Source organism: Punica granatum, chromosome 6 (genome assembly GCF_007655135.1).
Source record: "Punica granatum isolate Tunisia-2019 chromosome 6, ASM765513v2, whole genome shotgun sequence".
Lineage (NCBI taxonomy): Eukaryota > Viridiplantae > Streptophyta > Magnoliopsida > Myrtales > Lythraceae > Punica > Punica granatum.
Window position 1 is genome coordinate 19,764,796 of NC_045132.1, and position 14,376 is coordinate 19,779,171.

General features: G+C 40.2%; 2 protein-coding genes across 3 annotated transcripts; one reads left to right on the plus strand and one right to left on the minus strand.

Moving 5' to 3' along the window:
• Positions 1–787: 787 nt before the first annotated feature.
• On the plus strand, positions 788–4,319 carry LOC116209781 (probable leucine-rich repeat receptor-like protein kinase At1g68400). Its single transcript, XM_031543462.1, has 3 exons — positions 788–1,895; positions 1,985–2,310; positions 3,411–4,319. Exons 1-3 carry the CDS (start codon positions 862–864, stop codon positions 4,079–4,081), a joined length of 2,031 nt encoding a protein of 676 aa, XP_031399322.1. The 5' UTR covers positions 788–861; the 3' UTR covers positions 4,082–4,319.
• Positions 4,320–8,387: 4,068 nt separating this feature from the next.
• Positions 8,388–14,130, minus strand: LOC116209861 (glycosyltransferase BC10). 2 transcript variants are annotated; one of them, XM_031543590.1, is made up of 4 exons: positions 13,917–14,130; positions 12,900–13,428; positions 8,934–9,574; positions 8,388–8,591 (listed from the first exon to the last, which is right to left on the minus strand). In XM_031543590.1, the coding sequence occupies exons 2-4, from the start codon at positions 13,413–13,415 to the stop codon at positions 8,588–8,590; spliced, it is 1,161 nt and encodes a 386-aa protein (XP_031399450.1). In that variant the 5' UTR covers positions 13,416–13,428; positions 13,917–14,130; the 3' UTR covers positions 8,388–8,587. The 2 variants fall into 2 exon arrangements, with proteins under 2 accessions (XP_031399450.1, XP_031399451.1); XM_031543591.1 differs by lacking the exon at positions 8,388–8,591 and having other exon boundaries at positions 8,662–9,574; positions 12,900–13,420; positions 13,917–14,129.
• Positions 14,131–14,376: the final 246 nt, after the last annotated feature.

The window sequence follows — 14,376 nt, forward strand, 5'->3', positions numbered from 1 at the left end:
TAATAACAAGCTCAATCAAATGAGCGGAACGATCCTTTATTAGTAGGAAATTTCGATTGTTTGGTTTAGTCTTGGTTTTAAATACGAATAGGGTAAATTCTATAAAAGAATTTAAAAAGAGACAATTTTTCGAAATACATGTTATAAATTACGCATTGGTAATCACCTCCATTATTTAATCAGTATGTTGAAAGAAATTCTTTATCATTGGTACAAATGTAACTTTGTATAGGTAACGGTCATCAGTTGATAATATCAATAAGAAGGCGACAGTAGAAAACTTCAATTACAAAAGAATTGTTTTCAAAAAAATTGCATTAGAATATATTTCGACATTCATTACCGGCATTCATTGTTTTCCATAGATAATATTCTTACCACCTGCATACACTATGTATCGGAATACCTCCATGTATCAATGTGTGAATATATATACAAGATACTGACCTAAATTTGGTTAATGCTTCCAATATTCATATTAAGAAAAGAAAGGACTTATTTTCGAAGTATGTATATATCAATATCATGGCACTTGGTCTCTACAGTAGAGAGAATACTTTTTTTTTTTTGATGATTCTTTTTAATGAATATAATAGAGACAATACCATAATGTAACGCATACATACGACGCCCCTACGTGCTTTTCCAGGTATTAGAAAAAGAAAAAAAAATCATCTGTCGTAAAATATAATAAATTGTTCTGCCTTCCAAAAATACCCTTAGACCACTGTCCCTTTTACAACTATGCCCCTCGTAGCACCTTCTTCCCCTCCCTCCTCCTCACGGTGACACAGCACACTCCTCTCCACTCCCTGCTCACTCTCTCAGTCTCTCTGTGCTCACTTCATTCGCAGGACAAAAATGGCGATTCCCATTTTCGCCCACCGAGTTCTTCTCCTGCTCCTCCTCCTCTATTGCTCGTCACTCGGAGCTTCGACGACTCACCCGGACTTGGAGCCTCTTCTTGCCTTCAGGGATTCCTCGGACGCGGCCAATGAGAAGCTCTGGGACTGGAACTCCACCGGTGTCAGCCCCTGCTCGTGGTCCGGCGTCTCCTGCTCCCGCAACCGTGTCTCCCGCCTCGTGCTCGAGGACCTCGACCTCTCCGGCTCCATCCAGCCCCTCACCGGGTTGACTCAGCTCCGAGTCCTCAGCCTCAAGCACAACCGCCTCTCCGGCCCCATACCCGACCTCTCCAACCTCACCGCCCTCAAGCTCCTCTTCCTTTCCGACAACGGCTTCTCCGGCAAGTTCCCGCCTTCTGTCCTCTCTCTCATTCACCTCTACCGCCTGGATCTGTCCCACAACAACCTCTCCGGCGAGGTCCCCCCGACCCTCAACCACCTCACCCATCTCCTCACCCTCCGCCTCGACGGGAACCGCTTCTCCGGACCGATTACGGGCCTCGTCCTCCCAACCCTCCAGGAGTTCAACGTCTCCGGGAACCGGCTTCAGGGAGAGATTCCCAAATCCCTCTCGGCCTTTCCCGAATCGGCATTCTCCCAGAACACTGGCCTCTGCGGTTCCCCGCTGCAGAGCTGCAACGGCATTGTGGGCGACCCGAGCGAAGGGCCCGGATCCAACGGGGAGGTCGCCTCCCCGCTCATGCCCGGGGCAGGCCCGAGCATCGTCTCGTCATCTCCGAGCTCCATTCCTGGGAGCACCAACCCTGCGCTGTCGGGCAACCCCCACAGGCGAGCCAGGATGAAGCCGGTTGCGCTGATAGCGATAATAGTCGGGGACGCAATCGTCCTAGCGGTCATCTCCCTCCTCCTCTACTGCTACTTCTGGAGGAACTACATGGGCAAGATCGGCGGCGAGGGACAGAAGGGCTCAAAGCTCATGGAAAGCGAGAAGATCGTATACTCATCGAGCCCGTACCCCACCCAAGCCGGGTAATTGGAGGCACATTATCGATAACTATGTTTGATTAGCGAAACCGGTTATCAATTATTTGTACTAACGGGCTGGCTGATGTTGATAGGTACGAGAGGGGGAGGATGGTGTTCTTCGAGGGGGAGAGGCGGTTCGAGCTGGAGGACCTGCTTAGGGCGTCAGCGGAGATGCTGGGGAAGGGAGGGTTTGGGACGGCATACAAGGCAGTGCTGGACGACGGTGGGGTGGTAGCGGTGAAGAGGCTGAAGGATGCGAGCGTCGGGGGGAAGAGGGAGTTCGAGCAGCACATGGAGATCCTCGGGCGGCTTCGGCACCCGAACCTCGTCAACCTCAGGGCCTATTACTTCGCCCGGGAGGAGAAGCTGCTGGTCTACGACTACATGGCCAATGGCAGCCTGTTCTGGCTCCTACACGGTATGTGATCTATATTCCTTTTCATGTATATAATCATTAATTATTATTAATTATCAATTGAATTAAGCTATTATAGTATATGTTCTTTGCTATAAAGCTACATTAATATTTATGTTACGCGTCTACGTGTAATGTTAGAGCTTTTGATGGCTAGGATATGCGTTCATGGGCTAACGGATGAGAAGTTGATGGGAGTAGGTCAGTATATAATTAATGTGATGGATTCACCCCTGGGAGAATGTAAAGGTGTCAAATTTATTAGATTGAGTTTTATACCCGGCAACCGATGAGATTTTATACTCGGAACTTCTTAATAATCATTCGTCAATGTTCTTGGTTAGTTCTCCTGCTGCCCCTTTTTAGTAGGGGACCCTCGGAGCATGTCGGAATGATGATCAAACGGCTCCTAACATCGCTCAAGGGATGCTATCATCATTAAAGAAGAAAAGTTAAATTCTTGCTTGCAAGCTAGGAAATGAATCTAGGAATAAAGAATCTTCCCTGGAGAAGAATCTAGTCTTCCTTAGCTAGGGCAAGCACTGTTTTTAAATGATATATATGTTAATCAATGATTGCAGTTAGTAAAGACTAGCAAGGCGGGAACATAATCGAAGATGCAATATCCACTGGACTTGTTGACTGAGATTAATTCTCGTTTGTATGTCGGTTTAGCCGTGACCAAGAGATATGCATTGTTTTGCTTTAGGAACGGTGATGGGTAAATCACTCACTAGAGCTAGACACTGGAGAGTATCAGTATAGGCGAGCTCTCAATTTAATCACGTGGGCAACTTAATTACTATTTTAACTTAATTTAATTTAGTTCCAGTAGGTACTGTCGTTTTGTGAAAAGAAACATTATTTCTTTGTCAGTCCTTGTCGTTTCAGTGTTTTTCTTTTTCTCCTTTTTGTTCTTTTACGACCGAATGTTGGTCCAGCCTTCTCTTTTTTCCAGAGAAAATTCTCCCTAAAAGAGGGAATGCCTTGGAGGCCAGGCCTCCCTCTGCTGTGGAATCACATCAACCGAATTCAATTATCCAAAGGAAATGTTTGTGCTATATATTTTGAATTGATCATAGTTTCTGGTCTATTGGGTGTAGGCAATCGCGGGATCGGCCGGACCCCACTTGACTGGACCACCCGACTCAAGATTGCAGCAGGGGCTGCTCGCGGCCTTGCGTTCATTCATGGCTCGTGCAAGTCCCTTAAGCTCATCCATGGCAACGTCAAGTCCACCAACGTCCTAATTGACCAGCTGGGCAATGCCCGAGTGTCCGACTATGGCCTCTCGATCTTCGGACCCCCGACTAGCGCCGGCACACGGTCTAATGGATATCGTGCTCCTGAGGCCGCCCTCGACCACCGCAAGCTGACCCAGAAGTCTGATGTGTATGCATTTGGGGTTGTTCTGCTGGAACTCCTGACTGGAAAGTGCCCCTCGATCGTGGACCATGGGAATGGGGCGGAGTACAGCGGTGGGGTCGTGGACCTGCCCAGGTGGGTCCAGTCGGTGGTGCGGGAGGAGTGGACGGCCGAGGTGTTCGATTTAGAGTTGATGAGGTATAAGGACATCGAGGAGGAGATGGTCGGGCTGCTACAGATCGCGATGGCCTGCACCTCAGCCTCGCCTGATCAGCGGCCCAAGATGTGCCACGTTGTTCGGATGATTGAGGAGATGCGCGGGGTTGACGTGTCCCCGTGTCATGAGAATGTCGACTCAGTCTCGGAGTCGCCGGCCCTATCGGAGGGGGCATGTGGGGTGAGTCAATGACTGTCGATGGTGCCTCTTTGGAACCAGATGGAGTATAGCAGCTGTCCCCTTGATTTCCAAAAATTTAGTGGTTGAGATTAACCTGGAACACTGAAATTAGAGCACTCCTTTTGTCAAATCAACTTGGATGTAATTAGATATGTTTTTTACATTTTCTTTTTTGGTTTTTTTTTAAAATTTATATGCTTTACTTTTCAATTTTCATTATCTTTCTCAGTCCATATCAAATCATTTGATATGTCATGAAGATTTACTAGTAGTCAACTTTAGGTTGAACTCTTCAAAGCATTTTCAAAGGATGTTTTCTTCTTCGTGTGTGTAGAAAAACTCTTGTTTAATTCCCGTTCGTCCTCTTTCTTCAAAGTCCATATACTGATGACTCAATTCATCCCCTCGAGCAGAGCTGCAGAGGAAAATTTTGGTTCATGAAACTAGTTTGTACGGCAACAATGCGTAATTGGCCTTAAAACGATAAATTGGCTGAAAAAAAACACGAATCATTAGTTCGAGTTACAAAATAAACGTATTGCATTTATCGTTAATTTCTTCATTATAAAAATTATTAATTATGATATTAAGTTTTTCAAGTTTTAATTCGCTCTTTTCAAGGCCATCATATTTGTAATAGGGCTGGTCACAAACTTTTTATGATGGGCCTGACTTTTAGGAAGAGAAGAATAATTTGTCAAAGATTGAACTATTAATCTCCTTTATTTTTGGGTCTGAACCTAGTATCCGGAACAATTAATCACCAATTAGTCCAGTAGAGCTAGATCGGTCCACTAAGGGGTAAAACTCTTTCAGCGTGAATTTTTTGTATTCACAAGGACTTGAACCCAAAATCTTACTTAAGTGGAACAAGTGCCGAACCGCTTCAACCAATCCACGTTGGTGAACTATCATCTCCTTTGAAGTTTAAGAGATTAAAAAAAAAGAAGAAGAAGAAGAAGAAGAAGAATTGTTTAGATTATTAGGCAATATGGGCCTCAACCACCTGTCGACTAAAATGTCGAAGCAGAAAAAGAAAAGGCCCAGACATAGATGGATCCGCCCACTAGTTCCGTTAGACCGAAATTTATTTGTTGCTCCTTCAGAAAATATGAAGGACCTACGATACGAAATCGATCTCAGTATTGTGTTCACGGAATAAACTGGAAGAACCATCTCACATTAGAAAATCCTAAAGTCTTGCAAGTCAGCATTCGGTCTGCCAAACATCGACAATGTATGTATGCGTAGTATTATGTGATCCCCGCTGTATTTGGGCATGAAATTTTCCATTTCTCACCCAAATACCAGAACTTTGCTCATTTCTTCTAGTAGTCATAGATTGATGAATGAAGGAAAAGTGTGGCTATCTCTTAGTTTGTAACAACTTGATTATTCATAATTTCCATAATGCGTGAATTTGGCTACCAAGTAAGGATGATTGTAGCATAACTCGGAGTCCAGCTGCAGCCGCCCACCACTAGTGTCCCAGCAGCGGATCGGGTCGGACGACAGCACCGTGTGGGTGGGTCGGATCGAGGGAGAGTAAAGAGACAGAGGAGGAAGAGAAAGAGACTTGATCTCAATTCTCCTTTCTTTGCTTGGATTGAAAAGAAATGTCATGACAGAGAACTACCTTTTCGTTTGTAAATCGTGTCTCGAATAAGGTATTCTAGGAGTGATATTGAACCAGTTAAACAATAATACTGGAACTTGCATGAGATGAATTTTATTTTTATGGCGAAGTTTAAGGATCATAATTTATGGCTCGAAGACGCAAGTATTATTATGTCGTGAAGGAGGTGGATCCACTTATATATAAAGGCCCAAATAAGGGGAGCTTGAGAACAAAACTTTTACCAAATGCTACCTATAGATGACTTCAAAATATTTAATGGAAAATTCGAGACAATTACCAAGTTTTAACGTGTTATATTACATCTATATAAATGACTTGTCATGAGAAGACCGACTCAGTCTCAGAGTCGCCGGCCGGCCCCATCGGAGGGGAACATGTGGGGTGAGTCAGTGATTGTGTAGATGGTACCTCTTCCAGACCAGATAGGGGGATAGCAACTAGCCCCTTGATTTCCGTGAATTTTAATTAACGGTTGAGATTTACTATGATGCAATTACACCATTACCATTTCAACTTCGATGTAATTAATTAGATACTTTCCTTTTCTTTTTTTCCCTTTTTCTTTTTTTCCAGTTTATCTGTCTTTAATTACCTTTTAATTTTTTTCACGGTTCATCAAATGTCATGAGAAGATCTTTTCACAAATAGTGCAACCTTAAGGAGCTTTGTCAAAGCATTTGCAAAAGGATGTTTTATTTATTATTCTGCTGGTTTCGAAGAGTGACTCGTGTTTAATCTCTTGTTCGGCCTCTTGTTTCAAATATACCCGACTTAATTTATTTCTCGACCAAAACAAAAATCGTTTACTAAATAAGCATATCGCATCAATCATTTTCTCATGATAAGAATTATTTTGATTTTCAAGTTCCAATCACTTTTGTTTTAAGGCCGTGATGCGTGTAGTAAGGCTGTCATAAACTCTGTCATCTCCTTCGGGTTATATGAAGAGTGAAACTTTATTGCCTCTTTGGTGGACCATTTCTGTCCACCTTTGACCGTTAGATCGACCTTATCGCGCACGCTTCCATTAATAATAGACACGGCGATTATAGAAAGCAAGAACCGATCACTTCAAGGACCGGAGAAGTACACGCAATTAAAGATGGCTTCAGCCATAGCGGCCTCTTTCGTGTAGACTGGAAATTAATACTGTGGGCCTAATATGATGACTTTACGAACCACGACTGTTAGCATGTATATGTCAAGAATGGATGGGATCCTCCATCACCCACGACCTGAAGAATATAATTAAATGACCAGAAAACACGAAGGTTCGAATAGTCCAATCCTCATGAAATTGATCTCGTGCGGTGTTCATGGGATAAAATACAAAAACCGTTGTTCACCCAAAATAGTAAAAGAACCTTCTCTCATTTAGAAAATCCTATAAAGTACAGAAAGTCGGCATTCGGTCTTCCCGTCATCGAGTCAATGCATGCAGGTGCACTATTCCGATTGTATTTCTTTCTTTATTTTCTTTTTTTGGCCACGATTTTATTTGTTTGATAATTGGAAATTTGTTTCCAATTTCCATTTATAGAGGAATCGATTCCCCTGTATTGGAGAATCATTCAGTAACTGAGGACCCCAGAAAATGAAGGGAATGCATTTTCTTTAAAATAAATTAACAACAGATTGTAATATTCAAATTCTAAAAATTAATTCTAATTCTATATAGGTAATGAACCAAACGTGAAAAGATGGATTCAAATTTCGATTCTTTACTGAACCAAACAAAAAAGAAAATTTGTTATTTTGATTCCGATTCCGTTTCTGACCACCGAACTACAGGCATTAAGGTTGTGTTGCCAAACACCACCAGCACAGTGGTCTAGTGGTTAAACATCAAGTACTCCACTTGAACATCACGAGTTCGAACCTCACTGAGCACGTAGAGCTCACCACTATGTGAGTGTATTATGAGATGGTGGTGGCCGACCCATAATGCTTGATGCAGTGGGCCTTGGACTTAATTCACTAGTGTGTCGGTAGGGCTGCGGTGACCAAGTTGGACTAAAGTCTCAGCGAGCTATGGCAAAATGAACATTCCGTGGCGGTTAGGTTCCCTTAGTTGGGACAGTCACAGCGGGCTAATAACCCGACCTAACCTTTTATTCATAAAAAAAAAAATAAGAAGGTTGTGTTGCCAAACAGACCCTAAGATTTTCATTCCTCACCAACGACTGAACTTCACTTGTTTCTTTCTGTTCGAGGATTCGAATGAAATCATCATATTTTTATTGCCGTTACCAAAGCTACGACTACTAGGAATATAAAATACCTGCCATCTCACGTCTATTTATATTGAATGAATTACAAATAGTAAAAAGGAGTATAGTAGTGCATTTCTAAATATTTCAATTTGCATTTTATACATGGCCGATGAGCTTCTCAGTCTACAATCAATTTATCGGAAGTAAACATCTCGGCCAATCGATTCTCTACCATAGCTCGCTTATCTCCAAGAAAATAAAGAATGGTATGACAACAATAAATCTTCTTTTGGGGGATGTACGTATTTCTTGAAGTCCATCTATATCTCTACCTATTGAAGTGCATCGAATGAAATCATCATATTTTTATTGCCGTTACCAAAGCTACGACTACTAGGAATATAAAATACCTGCCATCTCACGTCTATTTATATTGAAAAATTAAAATAAAAAAGGAGTATAGTAGTGCATTTCTAAATATTTCAATTTGCATTTTATACATGGCCGATGAGCTTCTCAGTCTACAATCAATTTATCGGAAGTAAACATCTCGGCCAATCGATTCTCTACCATAGCTCGCTTATCTCCAAGAAAATAAAGAATGGTATGACAACAATAAATCTTCTTTTGGGGGATGTACGTATTTCTTGAAGTCCATCTATATCTCTACCTATTGAAGTGCATCGAATGAAATCATCATATTTTTATTGCCGTTACCAAAGCTACGACTACTAGGAATATAAAATACCTGCCATCTCACGTCTATTTATATTGAATGAATTACAAATAGTAAAAAGGAGTATAGTAGTGCATTTCTAAATATTTCAATTTGCATTTTATACATGGCCGATGAGCTTCTCAGTCTACAATCAATTTATCGGAAGTAAACATCTCGGCCAATCGATTCTCTACCATAGCTCGCTTATCTCCAAGAAAATAAAGAATGGTATGACAACAATAAATCTTCTTTTGGGGGATGTACGTATTTCTTGAAGTCCATCTATATCTCTACCTATTGAAGTGCATCACTTTTGGTGCAAATCTCAAGAGTCTATCCAAAGTGTTGGGCAGGAACTTCCTCGCGAACAAGAAACAGACCGTGGTCGTGTTCCCGTTGTACTCGCATTGGCTTCCACTCCTCAACGTCTTGAGGAGCGCAGGGGTGACATCCGTCCGCATGAACCGGTTTGGGTGGGGCCCGCCTTTCGACCAGTCGACCCAGGTCAGGCTCCTGTTGGAGTTTGTCTCCCAGAACCTCATGTTCACGAACGTGGGCAGGTAGTGCTCGTCCGCATAGCAAGAGTGCTTGCAGAACTCCTGGAACATCGGGAAGTACTTGGTGTCCGACACGACTCCCATGGCAAGCTCCCGGTCCATCTCAAACCACTGAGACCCTTTCCTCCAGTCCCTCAGGGAGATCTCGGGGTACAACTGGTGATTATACCGGCCCCGCCCCACTGGACCCGGGAGGTCGTAGAGATCCACGAAGGTCTTATTGGAGTTCATGAGGTATGAGTAGATGGTTGAGAAGTTGAATAGGGGGATGCAGGACTCCGACAGGAGGACGAACCGCTCATTAGAGATGTCGAGGAGCGCATTGGCAAGCAGCCGCCTCTCGGCTTCGATCATGCTGACCTTTCCCCATTGAACTTCCTGCAATTTATTACAAATAAAACATCAACACTAAGAGTACATATGCATAAATATCGGACAACATATTCTCAATGCTTAAAAGAAACTTCAATTAGTACCATACGAGTTCAGAAACATAGCTATACCTTATGTCTAAATTGTGGAATGTTAATCAAATAATCCAATATATGGAAAATTCTATGGTGAAATTGGGCGGGTCACTATGATCCAAGGTCCCATATTGTACAAAAACATAAAACAGAAAAGGAAAATGAATGAATGTCACCATGGACACTCTTTGACATACATATGTTTTGTATATGTGCATGCAATAGTTTAATTTAGATTTAGGGTTAAATGCACCGATGGTCCAAAAAGTTTCATGAATGTTTCAGCTTGGTCCAAAATATTTTTTTGGTAACTTGTTGGTACAAAAAGTTTCAAAACCATTTCAATTTAGTGCATTCCGTCAATTGCCCCTGACGCCGTTAACATTTTGTTGAGATGGCGCGTCTTATGTGTTACTTTTGTTACGTGAAATTAATCATAATGCGCCACGTCATTTAAGAGGATATAAAATCTGAAAAAGTCCAATAAAAATACAAAAAATAATAAAAAAAATACAAAAAAGTAAAAATTATAAAAAATTATTTTTAAAAATTTTAAAAACTTTTAAAAATGATAAAAATTTATTTAAAATATTTTAAAATATTATAAAATAATTTTTTTTCTATATTTTTAGTATTTTTCTGTATTTTTTTATTTTTTTTTATGTATTTTTATTGGATTTTTTCAGATTTTATGTCATCTTAAATGACGTGGCGCACTAACAAAAGTGACATATAGGACGCGCCATGTCAGCAAAGTGTTAACGGCATTAGGGGCAATTGACGGAATGCACTACATTGAAACGGTTTTGAGACTTTTTGTACCAACAAGTTACCAAAAAAATATTTTGGATCAACCTGAAACATTCATGAAACTTTTTAGATCATCGGTGCAATTAATCCTTAGATTTAATATAGGCAGATATGTCAATAATATTTTTGTATCAATCAATCGATCGGGACAATAACCTTATTGCCTAACCGAAGCCAAGACAATAATTGGTTAGTGATGTTTTAAGGAGAGAACCCAACAAGTGCTGGGGGCCTCCATGATTATGCGCATTTATTATTTCATTTTGATTCTTTAGAGGAAGAGAATTACGGTGTCGGTGGTGGCTAAAGCATATAAGTTATAATTTGCTCCGATTTCATATTAAATGAAATTCCTGTTTTTCCTTTGATAAGTTTGGGTGATATTCAGATGGAATAAGTGGTGGTCGGGATGGCAGAAAACAAAATCTAATGGGCTTATCACACTTGGCTGAAATGGACATGTCATCTCCTTTCGTTGGGCCGCAGCCACTGCTCTTTTAACTAAATTTTGTTTCGCTTAATTAACTAATTAAGAACTTTAATAACTTGAAAACGGATATAGTTTAGTAGTACGCGCTATCGCCGAGGAATTAAGAGATTTCAGGCTTGGTCAATCTTGTGAGTCGGATTATCTATGCCTTTTTAATTTCAATTTCCTTATACTAGATATATGAGCCTCCTTCGTAATCCAAATAAAATAAAATAAATTATTATTAACTTTAAATCCACCGCCTAAATCTGCACTTTTTCCTAATTTGGGGACTTTGGCCTTTGCTACAAAGATATTTTTCAAGTATTATCGAATTGTGTTTGGTCCATAAATGGAAATCAGGACAAGACATAGCATTTAAAATACATGCTAAAAGAATCGAAATCAATCAACTTCTTAGAAAGGAGGGAGAAAAATGGCTATTATTTGGTGAGGAAAGGAAAAATGAAAAAAAAAGGCCACATGGGAAAAATAAATTGAGCTGTCCGGCTTGCATATCCAATAAATGCGATTTTTGGTAGAAAATTAATAAGCTGTCTCCGTGATGATTTGTGTCACCGCACTGGCAATAGCAATTCATATATAAATATATGAATTGCTATATATATATATATATATATATATATATTTACAGCTATTCATATATATATATATAGCTGTAAATATAGCCATTCATATATATCTATATATAATATTATAGTTATGAAGGATCCTAATTATCGATTGAGAACAATATATATATATATATATATATTACAGTTAAATTAAATTATTCTTATTTATATTTAATTTTATTTTTTTTGGGTTTTGTATGAAATACGGGACCAATGTGTAAGATCTATATAATTGAATTTCTGTTTTATGTTTACTGGCTCGCAGTCTGTGGCAGCCCTGGTAATAAATTGGAAATTCATGAAAGTTTAAGAGAATTTCTTATCATATATGCTTTCGGTAAAATGTATCGACCATACTCTATTTCTATCACTTTAACAAAATTGCCGGAAACATTTTCTCTCGCAATTCTGAGAGATCGAGCATTGGAGATTGTGGTGATAATTTAAAAGAATTTGAGCCGTATTAGCTAAATTGACAACTGAGGTTAGAAAAGAAAATATAAAAGAGAAAATTATGACGAAAAGAAGAAGTGGAGAGGAAATAGGAAGTAAAGAAAGAAATTGACTTTTTTTGGGTAGTAAGAAATTGACATTTTTTTACCTTGGTAGCCTCTCTTTCATGTTATTCACTCATCATTCAATTGGACTTGAGATTGACACACTCGAAGTAACATTAGAAATAACGTAAATCTGACAATTTTTGTTAACTAATTGATGATATATTAATACGTGTATATACTTTGTTTTCGATATGAATTTAGTAAGATTGCTGTCAACTTATCTAAAGTGGCGCTGTCTGATAACTTCAATTTCTCCGGTATTATATTAAATTCTTTTATATTCTAATTATACTAAGTACTGGTGGATGAATTATATTTTACATATTATATTAACCTTCACTTCTTTTTTTCCCTTAATTCAAAGTCTATTAAAGGAGTAGACGATAAGCCTCATTTCTCGACGCAGTGCAAACATCTTTTGGTCAACAAAGTTAATTCTTTGTTAAAGGTTGAAGATATATTGTTGACAATAAATGTACCCATTACTACGCCAAAAGAAAAAAGAATTAAAATAAAACCCCACTTGTTAAAATATTGAGTGTTCATAATGCACTCATTTCACAAGGAAGTATTTGGAAATATTTTTCAATCTGCACCACCTGGTTCAAAAACTCAACGGATTCCGACAAATTCAGGTTCGAGTTGAATCAATCCACACAATGAACATATTTAGTGTTGCAGTGATATACAGAACTTAATCGTTAATGATTTTTGGTCAATACGGTTGTTGACTCATCGAGAGCTGAATCAGGAAAGACTGACCTGACTGGGAATTCTCCGTCCGTAGAACACGGACTCCTCGGGCTCCGACTCGTTCCACGACGGGCTCGAATGCACGTAAATCGAGTACATCCCCTCGTGGCCCTTGAAGAACTTCTCCCAGAGAGGAGCCAATAGGACCGGCCCCTTTGTAAGGAGCATGAAGGCGATCTTGGGGACTCGGTCGAACGGGTACTCCCGAATCCTTGGAGCCATCGAGGCCCTCCACAGGAGCTCTGCGTCCTCCATGTCGTGCATCACATCTGGCGGCTTTAGGTACTCCTTGAGCCCAACCCGAGCTGGGTTCTCGATGTTGGCACTCTCAGTTTGAGGAGGTGATTCTGACGACAACTGCGTGATGTTTAGGCTGAGGGACAAGTTCTCGAGGTGGAAGCTCAGGATTATGCCGACCGTGAGGCCGCAACCGAAGAAGACGAAGTATGCGAGGATGATGGGTAGGTGAAACTGTGAGCTCAGAGGCTTGAAGAAGACTGAATTGGGAAGGTTTTGGCTCTTCATCGTTTCTGTTGATCTTTGAGGGAAATGAATAATGAAGGTTTTGGCTCTTCATCGTTTCTGTTGATCTTTGAGGGAAATGAATAATGAAATCACAAGAGGCTTTTTGGATGTCCTTCAATGTTGCTATGTATATGTTATGTAAATATAAATTATATATATATATATATATATATATTAGATAAACTATAACAAGGAAACAAAATTTTTATTTATTCGGAAGAGGCCCAATGTGTCTTTTTAGATGAAAGCGCAACTTTTCTTTCAGCGCAAGAGATGCCTTCCTGGAAGAGAAAAGCCTTTTGACAAACACAAGAAATGAAAACCCGTATTGGCCAAAAAAAATACAAATAAAAAAAAGAAAGAAACCTAATATGTTGAGTGTGTAAGGGGCAGTAATAATTCGGATGAAATCTCAAATGGCACAAGAGATCAAATAATAGAGATCAATTAATCCGCGTTTACGTGTAAGAAAGAAAGATATTAAAGGGCAAAGATATCGACCTAATTACTGGAGAGAATAGATGTAGAGCCAGGTATGGGTGACCATGATGAAAAAGAAAACCATGTCGATGAAGTCCGAAACACGAACCATGGCTGAGTAATATTGAGCTTATGAAAATCAAGTTGACGGATGAATATGGTAGATGGATGAGAGGGAGGGAGGTAGGGAGGTAGGGAGAGGGAGAGGGAGAGGGAGACGAAGATAAGTCGGTCATTGTCTTATGGGAATGAGATATAAGTAGTAGAGGGAGTTTTTCCAACGTCTACATCCCGGCGGCGTTCAAGATCCAAAGATCCGTGGGACTCATGAAATGTTCAACTTTGTGTTCTATCAAAACACCGTTATTCCCATAGCTTTGACCATTCTATATATATTTTTCTTTTTTGATAAGTCGGTATCCCGTTTGATATTCAGGAATTCAATAATCCCGACCAGTTAAGGTTTGAATTGGATCAACTC

What these genes read in the sequence shown, in the direction of transcription:
- LOC116209861 (XM_031543590.1), bottom strand. Translation starts at nt 13,415, where the DNA reads ATGAAGAGCCAAAACCTTCCCAATTCAGTCTTCTTCAAGCCTCTGAGC. An exon ending in GACGGAGAATTCCCAGTCAG is followed by an intron (nt 9,575 to 12,899) that starts GTCAGTCTTTCC and finishes AATAAATTGCAG; the next exon opens with GAAGTTCAATGGGGAAAGGT.
- LOC116209781 (XM_031543462.1), top strand. Translation starts at nt 862, where the DNA reads ATGGCGATTCCCATTTTCGCCCACCGAGTTCTTCTCCTGCTCCTCCTC. An exon ending in CCGTACCCCACCCAAGCCGG is followed by an intron (nt 1,896 to 1,984) that starts GTAATTGGAGGC and finishes TGATGTTGATAG; the next exon opens with GTACGAGAGGGGGAGGATGG. An exon ending in CCTGTTCTGGCTCCTACACG is followed by an intron (nt 2,311 to 3,410) that starts GTATGTGATCTA and finishes TATTGGGTGTAG; the next exon opens with GCAATCGCGGGATCGGCCGG.